Source organism: Heterocephalus glaber, unplaced genomic scaffold (assembly GCF_053883595.1).
Source record: "Heterocephalus glaber isolate CG9 unplaced genomic scaffold, H.glaber_assembly_v1.0 deba00001688, whole genome shotgun sequence".
Lineage (NCBI taxonomy): Eukaryota > Metazoa > Chordata > Mammalia > Rodentia > Bathyergidae > Heterocephalus > Heterocephalus glaber.
The window spans coordinates 4,374,119-4,396,552 of NW_028258413.1; the positions used below are offsets into that span (position 1 = coordinate 4,374,119).

Below are 22,434 nucleotides of genomic sequence, written 5' to 3' on the forward strand. Positions count from 1 at the left end.
TTGAATTTTCCAGGTGTTGAATGACTCCGGTTTCTTCAAAAGCAGTAGAAATATCCTCTTCTGGGATATCCTTTTCTGTATTGGGGACATGTGTCTTCAGTGTTTAAGTTCCCGCTGAGTTTTAGCAGTTGAAGCTTATTCTTACATGGGTTTCTTTCCTTTGCTAGTGCATCTATGAAAGACACAATTTGCTGGGATTAATGCTTGTGCTTTCTCTTCCTTTTTATTTTCTGACTCGATATTGACTCCCATTATTCATTCTTGCCTTTTATTTTAATAACAGGGCTCTCCATGTCAGCCGGGCACCTTGCCATCTCACTAGAAGACTTCTCAGCCCTCCTCAAAGCTTGGTGTAGCCTGAAGGATAGCTGATAAAATGTAAGTAGGAGTTATATGTAGGACTCACTGGAAAACTCTTTAAAAATAGGCATGTGTGCCTTTCTTCCAGCCTTTCTCCATTGTACTTAAAATGAAGATGTAATAAGCAGAGCTCCAGAACCTCAGACCATAGGGAACCAGAACCATATTTTAGGACAGGCGAGTTTTGATCTGGAAGCCATTGGTGTCCCCAATGACTGTGGAGCAGAGCCACCACCCCGGCCCTGTGAATTTCCTCTTCGTGAGAAGAGTTTTGCTGCTGAGGTTTTGCTAAGTGCTTTGCATGTCACAGGATCCTTAGCTATTCTTAAGGTCCACACTGAAATCTGGCTGAGAGACAATAAAAGCAACAAATACTGCTTTGTCTGGCAATGTTTACAAAGCAGGGAGGCCTGAGGCTCTGGTTGTCTGTTCAAGGCAATCTGTCACTGTCACACCATGATAACCTCAGAGTTCTTTCTGTCTAGCTGCAGGGTATTCAAAGAAAAGATGCTGACCTGATTGTGGTGGGTTGAATGGCGAACTTCAGGAACGTAAGTCCACATCTCCTTCCATAGCACTTGTGAATGTGGGCTCTTGGATATTAATTTACACATCTGGAGATTATCCTGGATTGTCTGGGTGGGGCCTAAACTCAATGACAAGAGTCCTTATAAAAGGCAGAAGAAGGGAGGCTGTGTGAAGAAGGAGACAGGAGCCCTTGTTGCCTTTGCTACTTCATGTGTGCCACGTTGTTTCTTCTCTGAGCCAGCCAAATAGGACTGAAACCTCTATGAACTCTACCCTGCCTTGGAGCCAGGTGATTATGGACTGAAACCTCTACAAACTGAAGGTGAGCTTGTCCCAGAACCCAGAAGGAAGCACCCCCACCCCCATCCCAAGCTCCTAGGGCAGAGAAGCTAAGCTGGTCTCAGCACCTGGAAGGAAGCTCCCCCGCTGCCATCCCAAGCTCCTAGGGCAGAGAAGGTGAGCTGTGCGGGTGCCAGAAGAACCACCCCCCCACCCCACCCGGTGGAAATGAGAAGACACAAAAACAAGCCTCAAAAACAGACTTCCAGATCACCTACAGCAACCCCAAAGGGAAACAAGATGGAACAATCTGATACTCAACTACCTGGATTCTCTGAACTGGCAACAAAAGAGGATCTGGGAAAAATGAAATCAGAAATAATTACTCAGATAACAACAAAGATTGTGCTCATAGTGCAAGATATGATTAATAAATCTAGAGAGGACACAGATAAAAAAATAGAGGATCTGAGGAACATGATGGAATCCCAACATAGGAAACAAATGGAATCCATAAAACAGATGCAAACAGATTTCCAGGAGATTAAAATCTCCATCGAAAGTCTGTGCAGCAGAATGAACGAATGTGAGGATAGAATTTGAGATATAGAAGAAAAGATTGCAATTAGTGACCAGGAAAAGAAAAATTGCTTTAAAATTGTAAAGGAACATGAGAAATCAGTCCAGCAGCTGCTAGACGATGCAAAGAAGAATAATATAAGACTGATTGGAGTCAATGAAGAAAGAGGAGAGAGTGCAGATGACATAAAAAAACTGTTCACAGAAGTGATGGCAGAAAACTTTCCAAGGAGGGGAAAAGAACTTGACATACAGATAAGTGAGGCATATAGGACTCCAGCTAGCCTTGATCAAAAGAAAATCTACACATAGGCCTATAATAGTTAGGATTCCAGAAATCCAACAGAAAAACAAAATTCTACAAGCAGTGAGAGAAAAGAAACACATCACATACAAAGGAAAGCCCATCAGAATCACAGCAGACTTCTCAACGCAAACCCTCAAGGTAAGAAGAGCTTGGAGTGGTGTATTTCAAGCCCTAAAGGAAAACAGCCTCCAACCCAGATTGATGTACCCTGCAAAACTATCTTTCAAAACTGATGGAGAAATAAGATACTTTCATGATAAAGAGCACCTCAGGAACTTCATGAATATCAAGCCGACACTCCAAAAAATTTTAGACAATACCCTAGGAAAAGACAATGAGGATCACAACCCCAGGAAACCCAGCAGAATGAATCCACTGGGCGTGACAAATTAAACGCAAAGGGGGAGAATCCAACAAGAAGAAAAAGTCATGACAAGGCATTTAAAACTTTTAACTTCGTCTCCCTAATGAGTACATAATTCAATCTTGTTATTGTACTGATTAGTATTTTTCTGATTCTAGATTTGCACACCTTTCCTTGTGCTGTACTGGCTATTTATCATTTTTTTATGTTTACTTTTTAATCGGGTTGTCTATTAATGAGCTCTAAGAATTCTTTATATATTCTGGTCATAGGTTATATGCATTGTAAATATGGTCTGTTTAAGGAGTACTTTTTATTTTAATGATGTCATTTAAAGTTCTAAATTTTGATGGAATCTCATTTATCAATTTTTTCTTTTATACAACATGTCTTGTATGCTAGGTAGTTCTTGCCTACCCTGAATTCATAAACATTTTCCCTTATAATTTCTTCTTAAAGTTTTATACTTTTAGACTTTCATATTTAGGTTCATAGATCCCTTCAAGTTATTTTCATGTATGGAAATAAAGGGTTGAGGTTAATTTTTTATATACAGATACCAGGTGTTCTAGTGCCATTTGCTGAAAACACTATCTCTTCCTCGGCTCTTGAATTGAGTTTATATTGTATAAAATGCTAATGTTAAATAATCTTTCAAAACTCAGTGGACCATATATGTGTGGTTCTATTTCTAGATTCTCTGTTTTATTCAAATGATCTATATGTCTTTCCTTACAGCAACACTGCCTTGATTATTGTAGCTTTAGAGGAAGTCTTAAAATTAGGTACTAAATGTTTTCCAACTCTGTTTTTGTTTTTGTTTTGTTTTAACTTTTCTAGGTCCTTTGTACTCCTACATAACTTTTAAATTTCAATATCCAATTCTTCATTTATAGCAAGTATACATAGTCCTGAATTCATATATATACCTTGTATTTTCTACTCCTGCTAAATTCAAGTACAAGTTCTAGGGGCTCCTAGAGATTTCTTAGTATTTTCTCTGTAGATGATCATTTCATCTACATCTAAAGATTTTGCTTCTACCTTGCCAATCCTATCCTAATGGTGTCATTTTATTGCCAGACTATTTTTGTGGGGCCTAGATTTCAAAGTTTAATGGACAGATAAAGAGTAAGCATATTTGCCCTTGTTCCCCACCTTAAGGAGAAAGCATTGTATCTTCTCCATTCATGCAAGGCATTCTCACTGGAAGTATGGAGTACATGTCTTTAATCTGTTGAGAAGTCTGTGTTCTACTTCTAGTCTCCTGATGGCTTTTACCATGAACAGATGTGGAATTTAGTCCAATCCTTTTTCTCCAACTAGTGACAGGATCATATGGCTTTTTCCTTTCCTCTGTTAACATGATGACTTTTGGGGGTGGATCTTCCAATGCTGAACCAACACTGCCATCCTTATAATAAAACTACTTTCTATATCCTGCCAGATCTGACTTCTAATTGTTTTATTAAACAAATTTCTATCTATGTTCATACTTTCTTCTTCGATTATCTTTATCCAGTTTTAGGATTAGCACAATGTTGAGTTCCTAAAATGAGGGGAGAAGTGTTCCTTCTTTTTTCTGCTTTGTTTGATATAATTTATCAGTTAAAATGTATATGAGCCTGCTGTTGTCATATAGGTAAGTTTTCAAGCTAGGAATATACTTTCTTTAATAGGTGCTATTCAAATTTTATATTTCCTCCAGAGTTAGTGTCATTAATTTGTCTTCCAAGATACTTCTTAGAAGTTGTCAAATTTATTTCAAAAAAGATTTTTGTAATATGCTTTCTATATCCTTTTAAATTCTGTAAAATCTGTGGTAATGTCTCCTAGATCTTAATATTGTAATTTTAAAAATGTGTAACTGATATTGTGTAACAGGAAGAAAAGGTCTAAAAGAGCAGGGGAATTGGGAGGTGTAGGGGAAGGGAAAAAAGGGAAAGGAAAAAATATGAGAAGAGGAAAAAAACGGAAACAAGGTCTTCACAAATAAGGAAGGGTGGATGGGGTGAAGGGAGGGCAAGGGAAGGGGGAAAAAAATAAGAACCAAGAGACTCATGTAATGGTACAAGATCCCAATGATGAATGTAACTGTTTTTTATACCTAAAATGTACCAATAAAGTTAATGGGGGGAAAAAAAAGAAGTTGTCAAATTTATTTCAAAACAGATTTTTGAAATATGCTTTCTATATCCTTATAAATTATGTAAAATCTGTGGTAATGTCTCCTAGATCTTGATATTGTAATTTAAAAAAACATATAATTGATATTGTGTAACAGGAAGAAAAGGTCTAAAGGTGGAGAGGAAGTGGGAGGGGTAGGGGAAAGGAAAAAAGGGAAAAGAAAAAACATGGGAAAAGAAAAAGCATGAGAAAACGAAAAAAATGCAAACAAAGTCTTTGCAAATAGGGAAGGGTGGAGGGGGTGAAGTGAGGGCAAGGGAAGGGGAAAAAAATAAGAGCCAAGATACTCAAGTAATGGTACAAGATCCCAATGATGAATGCAACTGTATTTTATACCAAAAATGTACCAAGAAACTTAATGGGACCAAAAAAAAAAAAGAGAGAAGGAGACAAGAATTGGAAATCTGCAGGCACAGATACCAAGGAGTGCCCAGAGCCACCAGGAACCAGAAAAGGCAAGGGAAGATTCTTCCCTAGAGCTTTCAGGGGGAGCCTGGCTCTTCTGCCACTGATATTTTGGACCTGTGACCCCTAACCCCTCAATCTGTGAGGGAATCAATTTCCATTGCTCTAGAAAACCATGCCTGTGGCCATTTGTTACGGCACCCTAGGAAATGGGTACGCACATTCTTCTTTTTCCTTAAAACCCACCGGTTAGATAAGTGACTCCACTTCACTTTGAGCAGGACAAAAATAATTGTTCTAATTTAAAATCCTTCCTCTGAAAACAAAGATGTCCTTTACTGCAAGCAGAGAACTTTATGCTTCTTTGAACTTCATGCTGCAGCTGGAAAATACATAGGTTCATATGAACCCTGGACTCACACTATTTCACCCACACTCTCACCCTTAGTCTGGACAGGGCCCTCCCAACCTTGCTCAAACCCTGCTCCAAGATGGGAAACCAGTTCCAGCACCGTTTTGTACGTTATTACCACTGATTATATCCATTTAGCAAATAAACTGAGTATGGTATCTACATGACAATAAACTGCAGCGATTTTCTTGAGACGGACAGGTGAACAAAGCACAGATGTCTGCCTTTCAGGATCTTAGATTCTCATAAGGGCAGGGAGGATACAGAGGGCACGGTAAACTCTGTGGTGTGCTAAGTTAGCACGCGTCGCGAGGAAGTGGCTGCTGCAGCATGAGGCAAGGGAGTCAAGTCGGGTGTCACCGAGATGCTGAGCTGGAGCAGAGGCTTGAGGTCGGCCAGGCAGACACCTGAGACCTCACCTGCGGTGTGGGGCAAAGACGCCCTGTGATGGGAGAGAGCGGGGAAGGGTAGGAGAAGAGGCAGCAGCTGGGTCCCTAGGTCACGGGAAAGACCTGCAGTTCTTTTGGGTGAAACAGCCAACACTTGGAGGACTCTGAGCACGGGAAAGATGTCTTGTGAAGTCGGCTTTGGAAGAATGAGTCTGGCTGCCCAGCTGGGGAAGGACTGACATGCGGGCAGGCATGGGGGCAGGACAGAAGCAGAAGCCTGCAGAGGAGGAGGCGGCTGGGAATACTCCAGACTCAGTGCTCGGGGCGGGGAGAGGCGAGGAGAAGAGGTGGGTTGTGGAGACAGTGAGAAGGTCGAACAGAAGAAAGCTGGGCAGATTAGACTCAGGGTGCAAAGGGATGAGAGGAACGGAGGCTGGGTGCGTGGGTTTGGCCTGAACGTCTGCGACCAGGGAAGCTGTGTGGAGGAAGCGGGAGAGAATCTGAGTGGCCCGAGCAGAGCAGTCGTCCATTTGCAAGCGAGTTTCTCCTTAAAGCATAGTTAGCCAGAGCCTGGCCTCAGGAGGGAGACTGAGAGGGGAGACGGGTCTGCCTGCCTCTGGCCTGCTTTGGGGTGCTCTCGGCTCACCCCACTGTGGCCAGGGCACAGCCAGGCTTTCTTGCGGCTTCTTTCTTACTAGTCGGCTCCGTACAAGAGCTGAGCGACCTGCACTTGTCTCCTGACATTGCCAAAGTCATGCTCGGAGGTCTTCTAACTAACGGGCCCTCCCTCGTCCTCCAGCCTGACGGCCGGGTTTAAGCAGTCATGACTCCCTCTGACAGATTTCTGCATGACACCCGATTTTCTTTCAAGGAATTCTCTTCCTTATTAGGGATATATATTTATATAAAGAGCAAGGTCAAATGTACTGTTTTAGCTTTGGAATTCCATATTGCAAAAGTTGTATGCTTTCTTCAGTGAGATGGTGTGTTTACTATACGCGGTTTCATGTTAAATGAAGCTCATAGACCTCAATCTTATGACATCATCAAGAAATGTTATCACAGACTTCTGTAATCACCCTTGGTGAGCTTCCTGAGGTGGATTTTCTTTGCTCAGACTATTAAGCTAAGTTGGGTTCATGATCTTCTTGTCTGTACAGAGATGTTTGAAAGGGATTTTGCATAAAATCCTAGTTCAGTTGCCATTGGCATCTGTTCAGTTTTTCCATATCCTTCAGCTTTGTCTCTGAACTGATGATTTATTCTTCTCTTCATCTGAACTTAAGATTTATTCTTAGCACTTTCCCCAGTCCTGTGTCAAATTATTCTATGCAATGAATGCAGCAATACAATCAATCTTAAGAAAAAATGTTTCTGTTTTCTTCTTTTAGATCTTGAACATAATCCCTTTAGATCCTGAGTTTAATCCTATGTGGTCATTATTTATCTTCTGAGTTCAGTGGTCTCCTTTAGTCAAAACAATTTAGGCCATTTAACATGTAAGTTACAGGAGTGAGAATAAAGGGATGGTGAAAATGTTATATTAAAATTAAATAGAATTGAATGGCATTTGTGTTGTCAAATGCAATGCTTTTGAGAACTTTGATGATTTCTAATTTTGTTGAGCAGAGGATTACGTTCTTTCCTACATAATTGGGTGCAGCGGTCACTTTGGATCTGCCCCTAAAGCCTCTTGACCCTGTCTCTCTGTCTCTTCCTTGCGCTCCTCCCTGGCTGCCCCAAGGTAACCAGCTGTCTTCTGCCATGTCCTCTGCCGTGGAACCAGCCAACTGTGCGTGGGCTGAACCATGAGCCAAAATAAGCCTTTTCTCCTTTAAGTAATTTACTTCTGGTATTCGATCACAGTGATAAAGAGCTGACCAATAGAAGGTTAAATGATTAACTGCAGACTTTAGAGTTAAACTGTAAGAGACCTTATCTTGCAGTACTTCATGAGAATGCTGTATTTTCTTATGGTCAAGCACTGTGCTAAGGACTGCATGTATATTGGCTCATGTGATCATTTCATCTTCACAGCAACTAAGTAGAGCAGTCAACACCCCATTTTATTTTATTTTATTTTTTATTTTTTCCATTTATTTTATTGGTATATTTTAGGTATACAATACAGTTATATTCGTCATTGGGATCTTGTACCTGTACATGATGTATCTTGGTTCTTATTTTTTCCCTATTTCCTAGTCCTCCCTTCACCCCCTCCACCCTTCCCTATTTATAAAGACTTTGTTTCCATGTTTTTCCTTTTCTTACATTTTTTCTTTTCCCTTCTTTCCTTTCCCCTGCCCCTCCCACTTCCCCTACCCTCCCACTTCCCCTACTTCTTTAGACATTTTCTTCCTATTTCACAATATCAATTATACATTTTCATTCTTATTTACACTTTTAGTTTTTCACACCAGAGAAACTATTCGGTATTTACATGTGTGTCCTACTTATTTCACTTAAGAGTATGGCCTTAATGTGCATCCACTTAGCTATAAATGTTTCTACTTTCTCGTTCTTTATGGCTGAGTAGTACTCCATTTTATAAAAAAACCACATCTTCTTTATCCAGTCTCCAGTTGATGGGCAATTGGGCTGTTTCCAGGTTTTACCTATTACAAACGGGGCCACTATAAACATGGGTGTGCATATATCACTGTAGTATGATTCTTTTAATTCTTTTGGGAAGATACCCAGTAGAGGAATAGCTGGGTCAAATGTAACTTCCAATCCTAGTTCTTTGAGGTATCCCCATACTGATTTCCACAGTGGTTGGACTAATCTGCATTCCCACCAACAAAGAAGGATTCCTTTCTCCCCACAACCCTGCCAGCATTTGTTATTAGTTGATTTCATGATAGCAGCCATTCTTTCTGGGGTGAGGGGGAATCTCAGCATCGTTTTCATCTGCATCTCCCGTATGACCAGTGATGTTGAACATTTTTTCATATGTTTATTTAGTGCTTTTACTTCTTTGTTTGAGAAATGTCTGTTCATTTCAGATGCCCATTTTTGAATTGGGTCTTTGTATTTGGGGGTGTCTGGTTTTTATTTTTGAGTTCTTTATATATTCTAGATAGTAGACCTATGTCTGAGGAACAGCTGGTAAAAATTATTTCCCCCCAAAATTTGTTGTAGATTATCTCTTAGCTCTGTTGGTGGTTTCTCTTGCTGTGCAGAAGCTTTTTAATAAGATGAGATCCCAGTTGTTGATTCTTTGTGCAAGTTCCCGTGCTATTGAGGTTTTGTTCATAAAGTCCTTTCCTATGCCACTGTCTTCAAGAGCTCTACCTAACTTGTCTTCCAGCAAGTTTTGTGTTTCTGTTTTAATATTTAGATCTTTAATCCACTTTGATTTTAGTTTAGTGCATAGTGAAGGATAGGGGTCTAGTTTTAATCTTTGGCAGGTTGAAATCCAGTTTTTCCAGCACCATTTATTAAAGAGGCTATTTTTCCTCCAGTGAGGGTTTTTGTCTCCTTTGTCATAGATGAGGTGGCTGAGTATGTCTGGAGTTGTTTCTGCATCTTCTAATCTGTTTCACTGGTCCTTGGGTCTGTTTCTTTGCCAGTACCATGCAGTTTTATCACAGTAGCTTTGTAGTATAGTTTCAAATTGGGGATTGTCATACCCTCTGTCATGTCTCTGTTGCCTAGAATTGCTTTTGCTATTCTAGGTCTCTTGTGGTTCTAAATGAACTTTTGGATTGTTTTCTCTAGTTCTATGAACTATGCTATTGGGATTTCAATCAGGATTGCATTGAATCTATATAGCAGTTTTGGAAATATGGTCAGTTTCACTACATTGGTTCTTCCTACCTGGAACAAGGGGTGTCTTTCCATTTTCTTATATCCTCTTCGATCTCCTTTTTCTGAGTGCTGTAGTTTTCAATGTAGAGGTCTTTTGCTTCCTTCATTAGATTGATTCCTAAGTATTTTATTTTTTTGGATGCTATTGTGAAAGGGACTGTTTCCCTAATTTCTCTGTCAGTGAGTCTGTTATTTGTGTATGAGAAGGCTGTTGATTTCTGAGTGTTGACCTTGTATCCAGCTACTCTACTGAATCTGTCAATTAAGTTTTAATTGAAGCTTAATTTTTAATTTAAGCTTAATCTGTCAATTAAGTCTTTTGGTGGAGGTTTTTGCGTCTTCTATGTAGAGTATCATATCATCAGCAAATAATGACAGTTTTTACATCTTCCTTTCCTATCTTTATTCCTTTCATTTCTTTCTCTTGTCTAATTGCTGTCGCTAATATTTCCAGAATTATATTGAGGAAGAGTGGTGATACTGGGCATCCTTGTCTTGTTCCTGATTTTATCATGAAGGTTTTCAGTTTTTGACCATTTAGTATGATGTTGGTTGTTGGTTTTTCATAGGTAGCCTTTATCAAGTTGCGATAAAGAGTATCTATTCCAATTTTCTGCAGGGTTTTTTTTTAATCATGAGTGGGTGTTGAATTTTGTCAAATGCTTTATCTGCATCTATTGAGATGATCATATGGTTTTTGTCCTTGACTCTGTTAATATAGTGTATTACATTTATTGATTTATGAATGTCGAACCATCCTTGCATCCCTGGGAGAAATTCGACTTGGTCAGGGTGTATGATCTTCTTGATGACCCTCTGTATTCTGTTTGCCAGTATCTTGTTGAGGATTTTTGCATCTATGTTTATTAGTGAGATTGGCCTGTAGTTCTCTTTTTTGGTTGGGTTCCTCCCTGGTTTTGGAATAAAGTAACATTTGCTTCAAGGAATGAATTTGGAAGTATTACTTCCCTTTCAATTTCATTGAAAAGTTTAAAGAGTAGTGGCAATAGTTCTTCTCTAAATGTCTTGTAGAATTCAGCATTGAAGCCATCAGGACCTGGGCTTTTCTTTGTTGGTAAATTTTTAATTATGTTTTCAATTTCACTGATTGTAATTGGGATGTTTAACACCCCATTTTATAATTGAGGAGACCAGGCACACTGAGGTTCCATATCTTGCCTGGGACCATGTTTCGGGGGCAGGTGCCTCTGGGTGCTGCTGTTGACCCCAGTGTGCTCTCTGTATCATCGTGTATCTGCAGTGTAAGGTGGAAATGGCTGAGACATCCTGGTTTGCTCTGTCTATGTGAGCTATCAGCATACCATTGGTGCTGATTTGACCCAGTACAAGTTTTTAAGGTTTTTTTTTGGCCACTGTTTTATAAAAACTGATATTTAATGAATTTTATCTCTCTTAGAGATTTTCTGTAGAACAAAGAGAGATGATCTTACAAAAAGAGAGCACCTGGATGTATAAAAGAAAGGGGAACAAAAGATGTATCAAAGCCACTAACAGAGTAGGGAGCAGGATGGGGGGTGTAGGGTGTCCAAGTGGAAACATCACTTTGGATTAATTCACTCTGCTGATTATTCATTAAGGAAATGTTTATTGGTCACCACCTACTCACTGGGCACTTATTAGGGAGAGAATAAAGAAGTTAAAATTTCTGCATCTTCATGCAGCATAGGTCCTGGAAGGAAATGTGGGCATGGAAACAGTAATTCCAAATGTATTAAATGCTATGAAAGGAGAAACATGTTTCTAGTTCTCTGTCCCTAAATATTTCACCTCTGCTTTTTTGTGTTGTCAAATATTTATTTAAAATATTAAAAATATTTAAGTTTTGAGTACTTGGAGACCAATACATATTTGCTTAATGAATAACTGACACATCCTAATCATACATATCATGGGGTTCAGCGTGACTTTTCTATACACATATATGATGTGCAAAGATCAGATCATCCATGCTTTTTTGAGCACCTGTGGCCCCTGACCTTCTCATTCAAAGCTTCTCTGCAAAATTTCATCTAAACACGAAAATGTCCCAGCCATTGTGGAAGACTACTTTCCAAAGACACCGCTGCTGCTCCATCTCTGCTGAGACTTACACTGATGCGTCCAACTGCCTGTTCTCCCTAACCTGTGGCTGTCAGTTCAAGCTCAGCTTGTATGAGAAGGAGCTCACTAGTTTTTCCTCCTAACCTACTTCCAGTGCTAACAATGGCAGGCTCCCCTCAAGCTTCCCACATGGAGAGCCTAGAATCTCAGCAGACAACTCCATCTCCCTCCCCTCCCACTTCTAATCACCACGAAGGTCCTCAATAGATGGCTCCCTCTTTCTTGTTGTGGTCCTCTTTCATTCTAAGTTGTATAAACAGGTGGCATGGTTTCTGATTTAGCTTTGTAGTTTAGTTTTATTGCTTTTGGGCAGAGACTATCAACTTTATTTTTCTTGCTTTGTGAAATGTATTAAAGTTTTCCTTCAGTGTAAACAGAGCTAGCTTTTGGCAAAGTGCTTTTGGCATTGAGAAAAACAGCATTCTTTTCTCTTAAGGTATAGAGTTAGATACCCATCAGTTACATAGTAAGTACGTTATCCTAATGGTCATGTTAAGGGGGTCATTCCTGTCTATACTTACTTTTTTTGGTCCACTTTATCTTTTATAGACAGAGGTGAAATGAAATTTTGACTGTCAATAATTTCCCCATTCCTTGGTATTGATTGCATTTTTTCCTTATGAGGATGGATGCTTATTTAAAGTCTTTGGGGTTGAAGTTGACCCTGTGACCTCTTCCTGTCTCCTCTCCAGCTAACCAGGGTCCCCTCGCAAGGCCACGCAACACTAGGAATCTAACAGTCTCTGCCTCACCCTGGCCATCCCCGGGGGACAGAGCGCCGCTTCTCCTTTGTCCCGGTTTTCACCGGATCTGGGGAGTCCTTCCTGTGGTCCACACACCCATTTGCCATTGTGGATGAAGTGCTGCTGGGCTCCCTGGGAAGCATCTCCTTTTCTGGACGCCATCACTGTGGCCGTGTCTGAGGTGCTGCCCGGCCGCCTGCCCCCTTGGATGCTCATCTTGGCATCTGCTGTCCCTGGGAGGCCTTGCCACACTCAGTGGCTGTGTGCGGGCTTATGAAGATGACACTTGTGCTGCTTACTCCCTTAGTGGGTAGGGCCTGAGTCTCTCCTGTTTCACTGTTTAAAGCCCCCATCCCTCACTGTCCAGCGGCTTCTCTGTCTGCAGACTTACTTTTTCCAGTTCGCCTTCACCGTTTCCTTCTAAGGAGCTCTCTCGTGGCAGGTGCTCCCTCCAAGCCCCCAGTGCCTCCCTCACCACCTACCTGCAAGCTGACACGGACATCTGGTGTGATCTCACTCTAGTGATGCCTCTACCCTGATTTCCCACCTCGCTGCCCCACAGCTGCTTGTGATTTTCACTGTCCCCTGCTCCTCTGATTCAAGCCTTTCTCTGGCACACTTGCCTGGTCGGGAGCGCAGCTGCGGTGTTGCATTCCTTGGCCTCTTCCGTGTTCTGAGGTCTCATTCACAGTCCTTGCTTGTTTGTGCTGAGAGCCTCCAGGCCCAAGAGGGCCACTGCACTCTTAATTATTCAATCAGTGAACATGTACTGAGTATTTGCTAAGTCTCAGCTCTTCTTAAGGCCTTGAGTACACGTGGTGAATGAAGCAGGCACAAGTCCTGCCCTCAAAAGTTTCTAAGTTTATCATATATTGCGGTTGGTGCCTATGTATCTTCTTCATTTACTCATGATGTCCCTATGTCTTTTTAACTCTTTGTGCCAAAGTGCACAGGCTGTAGCAGATTCCTCATAGATACTTGTCTGACTAGTAGATAATTAAGAGTGAACCCAAGCAGGAAGTAATTGCAGCGATCTAGGTGAGAACATGTTGGTTTCTGATACAAAGCAAAGAAAATGTGACACATTTCTGACACTTTTGGGTTGTAAGTATTAAGTTTTGGCAGTGGAAGCATTTTACCACACTTCTATATTGACCTACTAATTTAGGGAACATGAAGAGCATCTTGGGTGTTGAGTTTAGTTATATATATTTACATATTTATACATATATACATATTTATATATTTGCATTTTTATAGGATATTGAAATTGAAAGTTCAGCTGAAGCATCACGTTAGGGCACATGATGCATTCCAAAAGGGGACTAGACAGTGTGCTAGACAGTATGCTGAAACTACAAAGACATTAAAGGACCCAGAGAGTGAGAATAGAGAGGGCCATTATGGACAGCATTTGGAAAAGGCTGTAATCCAAGCCTTCCCTTCTCCTTCCTTGGGTTTAGGGATGGGGGCTACTTCTAACCTCATGCAGAGTAAGAGTGGCTTCATGGAATCATTTTAAAGTTACATAAAGCTTGGAATTACACATTCACTGTTGACCTGAGAAGTCATTTCTGAATCTCGACCAGGTGAACTGGAAGGTCTTGAGGACTTCTATCAGAGGTGTTAGCGCTGTCCTGCATCCCCCATGGACAGTGGGACATCAACACCGGACTGTCTTATAGTTCCATCTCGGTTGTGCTGCCTGTTCAGTCTCCCAATAACACATACATCCAGAAGCTGTTAGCTTAGAGACATAATTGAAATACAGCATGATATTGCCAAGAATGGATTTTTAGTAAGGTGAAAAGAGGGTTTTCCAGAAGCACAGGAGTCACCAATGCTGACAGAGCAGGCAGAAGCAGGAGGATGTCGGGAGGGGAGGGCATTGTTGAAGGAGTGGGGAAGTGAAATCATGAGACATGGACCAGGAAGATTGGAGTTGGTGGGGGCTGATGCTTATTCAATTAAAAGAGTAAAGTTTATTCAATTGTAAGGAATTGAAGTTTATTAAATTGTTAATGTAAATTAAGGACACAGAGGGTATTTTTAAAGAGAAAAAAGACTGTGATATTTCCATTCTCTGCTTGATTGTAAGTTCTTTTTCTAAGCTTTTTGACTACATGTTATCTGATTGGCTCACCTCTTTTTTTTTTTCCCCATTAACTTTATTGGTACATTTTAGGTATAAAAAACAGTTACATTCATCATTGGGATCTTGTACCATTACTTGAGTATCTTGGTTCTTATTTTTTTCCCCTTCCCCTGCCCTTCCTTCACCCCCTCCACTCTTCCCTCTTTGCAAAGACTTTGTTTCCATTTTTTCCTTTTCTCCTATTTTTTCTTTTCCCTTTTTTCCTTTCCCCTACCCCTCCCACTTCCTCTGCTCCTTTAGACCTTTTCTTCCTGTTACACAATATCAGTTAGACATTTTTAAAATTACAATATTAAGATCTAGGAGACATTACCACAGATCTTACAGAATTTAAAAGGATATAGAAAGCATATTACAAAAATCTTTTTTGAAATAAATTTGACAACTTCTAAGAAGTGCCTTGGAAGACAAATTAATGAAACTAACTCTGGAGGAAATATAAAATTTGAATAGCACCTATTAAAGAAAGTATATTCCTAGCTTGAAAACTTGCCTATATGACAACAGCAGGCTCATATACATTTTAACTGATAAATTATATCAAACAATTAAAGTAGAAAAAAGAAGGAACACTTCTCCCCTCATTTTAGGAACTCAACATTGTGCTAATGCTAAAACTGGATAAAGATAATAGAAGAAAAATGTATGAACATAGACAGAAATTTGTTTAACAAAACAAACTATTAGAAGTCAGATCTGGCAGTATGTAGAAAGCGGTTTTGTTATAGGGATGACAGTGTTAGTTCAGCATTGGAAGATCCACCCCCAAAAGTCATCATTTTAACAGAGGAAAGGAAAAAGCCATATGATCCTGTCACTAGTTGGAGAAAAAGGATTGGACTAAATTCTACAGCTGTTCATGGTAAAAGGTATCAGGAGACTAGAAGTAGAACAGAACCTTCTCAACAGATTAAAGACATGTACTCCATACTTCCAGCAAAAATGCCTTATATGAATGGAGAAAATACAATGCTTTCTCCTTAAGGTGGGGAACAAGGGCAGATATGCTTACTCTTTATCTGTCCATTAAACTTTGAAACCTAGGCCCCACCAAAATAGTCTAGCAATAAAATGGCACCATTAGGATAGGATTGGCAGGGGAGAAGCAAAGTCTTTATATGTAGATGAAATGACCATCCACAGAGAAAATACTAAGAAATCTGTAGGAGCCCCTAGAACTTGTACTTGAATTTAGCAGGATTAGAAAACACAAGGTATATATAAAAATTCAGGTCTGTGTATACTTGCTATAAATGAAGAATTGGATATTGAAATTTAAAAGTTATGTAGGAGTACAAAGGACCTAGAAAAGTTAAAACAAAACAAAAACAAAAACAAAAACAGTGTTGGAAGACGTTTAGTACCTAATTTTAAGACTTCCTCTAAAGCTACAGTAATCAAGGCAGTGTTGCTGTAAGGAAAGACATATAGATCATTCAAATAAAACAGAGAATCTAGAAATAGAACCACACATATATGGTCCACTGAGTTTTGAAAGATTATTTAACATTAGCATTTTATACAATATAAACTCAATTCAAGAGCCGAGGAAGAGATAGTGTTTTCAGCAAATGGCACTAGAACACCTGGTATCTGTATATAAAAAATTAACCTCAACCCTTTATTTCCATACATGAAAATAACTTGAAGGGATCTATGAACCTAAATATGAAAGTCTAAAAGTATAAAACTTTAAGAAGAAATTATAAGGGAAAATGTTTATGAATTCAGGGTAGGCAAGAACTACCTAGGATACAAAAAACATGTTGTATAAAAGAAAAAAATTGATAAATGAGATTCCATCAAAATTTAGAACTTTAAATGACATCATTAAAATGAAAAGTAGTCCTTAAACAGACCATATTTACAATGCATATAACCTATGACCAGAATATATAAAGAACTCTTACAGATAAATAATAGACAACCCAATTAAAAAGTAAACTTAAGAAGATGATAAATAGCCAGTACAGCACAAGGAAAGGTGTGCAACTCTAGAATCAGAAAAATACTAATAAGTACAATAACAAGATAGAATTATGCAATCATTAGGGAGACGAAGTTAAAAGTTTTAAAAGCCTTGTCATGACTTTTTCTTTTTGTTGGATTCTCCCTCTTTGCATTTAATTTGTCACACCCAATGGATTAATTCTGCTGGGCTTCCTGGCATTGTGATCTTCATTTTCTTTTCCTAGAGTATTGTCTAAAATTTTTTGGAGGGCCTGTTTGGTATTCATGAAGTTCCTGAGGTGCTCTTTATCATAAAAGTATCTTATTTCTCCATCAGTTTTGAAAGATAGTTTTGCAGGGTACATCAATCTGGATTGGAGGCTGTTTTCCTTTAGGGCTTGAAATACATCACTCCAAGCTCTTCTTGCCTTGAGGGTTTGCATTGAGAAGTCTGCTGTGATTCTGATGGGCTTTCCTTTGTGTGTGATTTGTTTCTTTTCTCTCACTGCTTGTAGAATTTTGTTCTTCTGTTGGATTTCTGGAATCCTAACTATTATATGCCTATGTGTAGATTTTTTTTGATCAAGGCTAGCTGGAGTCTTATATGCCTCCCTTATCTGTATGTCAAGTTCTTTTCCCTTGCTTGGGAAGTTTTCTGCCATCACTTCTATGAACAGTTTTTTTTTTTTATGTCATCTGTATCCTCTCCTCTTTTTTCATTGACTCCCATCAATCTTATGTTATTCTTCTTTGCATCGTCTAGCAGCTGCTGGATTGATTTCTCTTGTTCCCTTACAATTTTAAAGCAATTTTTCTTTTCCTGGTCACTAATTGCAATCTAATCTTCTATATCTGAAATTCTATCCTCACATTGGTTCGTTCACTGTGCAGACTTTCGATGGAGTTTTTAATCTCCTGGAAATCTGTTTGCATCTGTTTTATGGATTCCATTTGTTTCCTATGTTGGGATTCCATCATGTTCCTCAGATCCTCTATTTTTTTATCTGTGTCCTCTCTAGATTTATTAATCATGTCTTGCACTATGAGCACAATCTTTGCTGTTATCTGAGTAATTATTTCTGATTTCATTTTTCCCAGATCCTCTTTTGTTGCCAGTTCAGAGAATCCAGGTGGTTGAGTATCAGATTGTTCCATCTCGTTTCCCTTTGGGGTTGCTGTAGGTGATCTGGAAGTCTGTTTTTGAGGCTTGTTTACGTGTCTTCTCATTTCCACAGGGGGGTGGGTAGTGCTTCTGGCACCCAAGCTGCTCAACTTCTCTGCCCTAGGAGAGTGGAATGGCAGTGAGGGAGCCTCCTTCCGGGTGCTGGGATTGGCCCACCTTCTCTGCCCTAATAGCATGTAATGGCAGCGGGGGAGCCTGTTTCCAGGTTCTGGGACTGGCTCACCTTCTCTGCCCTGGGAGCATGGAATGGTGGCAGGGGAGCCTCCTTCCAGGTGCTGGGACTGTCCAGTGGAATTTTTATTTTTTTTAATTTTTTTTTTGTGGTACCAGGGTTGAAACTCGGGTCTTTGTGCTTGTGCAGCAGGCAGCGAAACCATGGAGCTAAACCCCAGGCCCAATTTTAGATACTGTGCTTTTACATGTAGAAGTCCTAGTCTAATGTTTGTATATGTTACCTTTCTCTTCTCATTGTTATGATTTCTTTTAAGTCCTCGAGCATATTAAACACATTGAAAATAGCCATTAATTCTGTCATCTGTCATTTCTATTTCTGTTGATTGATTTTTCTTTTTGTTATGGATCATATGCCTAGAAAATATATATATTTTTAAATTTTAGATTGTTTTTTGATGTCAGATATTGCAAAATTTTTTATTGTGGAGCACTTGATTTTTTGGGTGCTATTTAAGAACTGTTACACTTTGTTCTGACAGGAAGTCATGTTATCTGTGTGTTGTCAATCTTTTCAAGGCTTGTTTTGAGAACTCTGAGCGGAAGTATGCAGCAGCTTCTATTCTAGGGTAGTTTATCCCTCCTCTACTGGGGAGTCTCTACTCAGTTTTCTGTGTATATAATGAGGACTTTTCAATTTAAATGTGAAACCTGAATTATCAGCTCTGTATCTTTGAAGAATTGTCTGTCTTACTTCTTGGAGATGCAAATTTTGATCCAGCCAAAGTCTCAGGAAACCCTTATGCAGATTTCTAGAACTGTTTTCCCCTCTTCATTACTCTGACCCACATATTCCAGGAAGTTTTTGCCTCCCTGAACTCTGATGTGTATGTTTGTGACTCAGCAAGTTTTCTAGCCTCTGTATGCAGTCTGTCTCCCTAGTCTATGGTCTAAAAATTGTCCCTAGACATAACCTGGGGCAATTTTAGGATTATCTCATTTGCTTTCCTTTCTGAGGGAATCAGATTCCTGTATTACTGCTCATATCTGAAAGCAGTTGTTTCACCTTTCTAATTCTTTATAGCAAGAAGATAATTCTGGACCCCAGTGTTCCTCATAGTTAGAATTAGAGGAAGATGCAACAGCTTTATCAAATGATTAAAATGATGGGAATTTTTGGAAGTAAAATTAAATATGGGATTAGTTATGAAAATATACATATGCATTTAAAGACCTGATCTTATAAATGTTATGTCCAGTGAACAAAATAAAATTCATAAAGCAATACTGACCTTATTTTAGAATATAGTACTGTGTTAAAATTTTCATAATAGTGTCAGGGCTTCTATAAGATAATATTTAGTATAGCATTTGTGTGCAAACTTGTTTATTTCTAATGGTACTGAAAATGAATATTAGGAACATTTATTTTTTAGAAAATTGATTTTCCAAGAGAAATATCAAAGTGACAATAGAAAAATCAGATTTTGTGACATTTCCTTACACTTAGTATTCTGTGTGTTTGTGGTGTATACCTAGTTTATGAGTTTTCAGGTTAATTTCAGTAACTAAAAGTTCTAAAATCTCAGCCTCTTTATCATATTAGTTTAAAAATGATGAAAGGTAGAGTCAACTGTAGATTTACAACCAAATATCCTAATCCCAGGAATCTCATGCAAATTTTGAGTATTAAAATGGCTATTACTAAGATTTTTAGTGTTCTTATGGTCCACTGCCTTGGCACTTTTTACTGATAATTTACATTTCATAACAACACATAGAACTTACCGTATGTATTAGAGTTGATTTGGATCTTGCATTCCAGTTGTACTTTCTTTCTCTCGCAAATATTAGTGTACAGTCAGAGGCAGCACGCTGCTGTCTTTTGACCTGCACCAGCCCATGGCTTTCACCTTTTAGCCTGTATGTGCTTGCTTTTTGTGGTGCCTGCACTCCCCCCACTAGCATCCTGAAACCCAGCAAGTTTTCAGAGCTGCCCACGTTACATGGGGTGTAGTTTGTCCAGGTCGTCATTCTCATCGTAACTCCTCATTCTGTTCATTAATGTTCATTTAATTCATTCAGTATGTGTTTATTTTGGCCTTTTCATTCTTGATATTGCATGCTTGATCCTGGACTTGGAGTGAAAGAACACTGGAAGTAAGAAAAGAGAGACAGTTTCAGAGCACTGGAAAGGAGTCCTTATCGAGGTTTACATGTGGTTTTTGTTTCAGGTTATGCATGTAAGAACTTTAATGTTTTTAAAGAGGAAGGACTAACAAGAAGGACTCACCAGTGCTCAATTCCCAGCTGGTTGTGTGGGAACATGAGGAAAGATGAGCTTGCCCACCTTGGCTACAGAGAGTCAGAGAAAGACTGGAGCAGGAAAGAAGCTGGTAGGAAGCAACTTCTGGTTGAAAAGAGATTGGAGGTAGGATATATCCACCGCATATTTCCTTTTCCTTCATTACCAGTAGCAAATTTCGCGGCTTCTTTAATTGAAACCTTTTTCATGGAAGCACATTTGTCAAAAGAAACCCGTGGTAGCACCATGGCTGGTGATTTGATACAGGTAAAAGTAACTAGAGCCCTTTTTAGTGGGTATAAATGAAAAATAGATACAGGGAAAGTATGTAAAGAGAGGTAAGGTTATTATATTTTAATTTACTTTGGAATTAAGAAGGTCCAGAAACCATTTTGTTCTTAAATTGCTCATTTCTTCCTCTGTTAATTTGCTTTTTGTAGAGCAGCATGGATGGCTGCCGGGTGGAGCACATTGTGTTTGGAGAGGCTGTGCTACAGGTTGGCCCATCTGGTGGGACAGCTTGTTCCCTTTTTTGGAAAACCTCGCCTGTGTGTTATGACATCATTCCTTATAACGGTAGAGATAGATTATTGTGCACATATAACATAATGAATTTATATGAGATATAGTGACTATCCCATGAGTGGAGGAACAAGACATAATTTGGAGTTGGAGCCTAGAGTGATTTATGAAGGTCATTGTCTTACAAGTTCAGATGCTTTCCATATGGCGTCGGAGAAACCCCCTTATGTACTATATGTATAAAACATATGTAGCAAATTAGTTTCACTTACATTTTTCCCCTAAATATGTTTTGGTTTAAAAATGACAGTGTCTTTTGTTTATCTGGTCGGTAAAGCACTATTTTTTTTTCTAAGAGAGGGGCTATTTGTTAATAAGGGCTGAGGGTTTTTAAGTGAAACAGAGACGTGAATGTGAGGCCTTTTGACACTGGGCCTTGCTTGTACCTTCAGTGCCAGAGCCTTCCATCCCACAGGAGTTATGGCTTAACTTCTGTGTCACGCTTCCCTTGCGTGTGCTGCACAGTGCGACCTGGCCTAGGAAGAGGAAGAATGGATTGCTATTTTCCGGCTGTACTGTATTCTATTTCTATCTGATTGCATTTTCAAATAGACATGAAGGTGCAACTACTTCCACTTCAAAGGAAATTGTTCTACTTAAAGAAAGATGGCGAATGGGCTAGGAGAAATGTTCAAAATTGAAAGTATTTTTAACCTAAAATAATAAGCTTTTGTTTGGCCTTAGCAATAATCCTGACAGATTTTTTCTTTGCATTATTATTTTAATTGTGGAGACTTAAAGTGTACAAGCCCTGAGTTTTTAGACCAGTATTTCTAACCCTTTAGGACTTTTCTGACTTTGTAAAACTTTCCCCCCAAACACTGCAAAGCAGCGATGGGTTTCCAAGTACAATTTCATATTTTATTTGAAAAATTTGTAACACATTTTAAACATTTGGAAACTCACCAGGATATCACAAAACCAAGACTGGGAGTCATTAGAGATATAACTTCATAGCAAGATACTACCTAAATATTTTTGTTGAGGAAGAGTATCTTGCATTATTAAATGTGTGCCTGGCTGGACATAGGCCGTTGATTTGTATCTCATTTATGTTATCTAGAAAAACTATTTAGCTAGATATTATACATTTTTCACAGTTATATAATCTCGAAGTAACACATTGCAATAGTGTTTGATTCCTTTTTAGTTTGAAAATCCTGATAATGTGTATTTGAAAATATTCTTTAAATCAAATCTAGGAAAAAGGACTTTTTTCTTCATTGTGTCAGAGCAAAGTACCTAGAAAATAATGAAATAGATGAAGAGGAATTGGTATTTGAATGTAGAACTAGTTTTTTAATTTCTAGATTTAATTGAAAATGAGTATGTGTATATATGCACATATGCCATATGTTTGTATATGCACACACATTTGGCAAATTGTATTTGGCAATAGTATGAAATTATCATGACATGATTAACTGATGTCAGCCCATCTTGGCAAAGTGTTTACAGGCTGTAATGCACAGTCACCAAAGCTTGACACACTTGTCTTAGTTACTTTTCTCATTGCTGAGATACAAACCCAACACCCACAAATTGTAAGGGAAGAAAGGTTTATTTAGCTCACAGTTTGTAGAGGTTTCAGTGCATAATCAACT

The 22,434-nt window shown here is 39.0% G+C and overlaps 1 protein-coding gene and 1 long non-coding RNA gene across 2 annotated transcripts in view; both read left to right on the forward strand.

Moving 5' to 3' along the window:
• Papss1 (3'-phosphoadenosine 5'-phosphosulfate synthase 1) overlaps positions 1-371 on the forward strand; it is a 183,283-nt gene extending 182,912 nt beyond the window's left edge. The window contains exon 11 of the mRNA XM_087198796.1: positions 284-371. Within this exon, the coding sequence (XP_087054922.1) occupies positions 284-356 (73 nt within the window). The 3' untranslated portion in view covers positions 357-371. The remainder of the gene's footprint in view (positions 1-283) is intronic.
• Positions 372-391: 20 nt separating this feature from the next.
• LOC110346004 (uncharacterized) overlaps positions 392-22,434 on the forward strand; it is a 30,011-nt gene continuing 7,968 nt past the window's right edge. The window contains exons 1-2 of the long non-coding RNA XR_015446439.1: positions 392-911; positions 20,178-20,374. This is a non-coding gene — a long non-coding RNA (uncharacterized LOC110346004). The remainder of the gene's footprint in view (positions 912-20,177; positions 20,375-22,434) is intronic.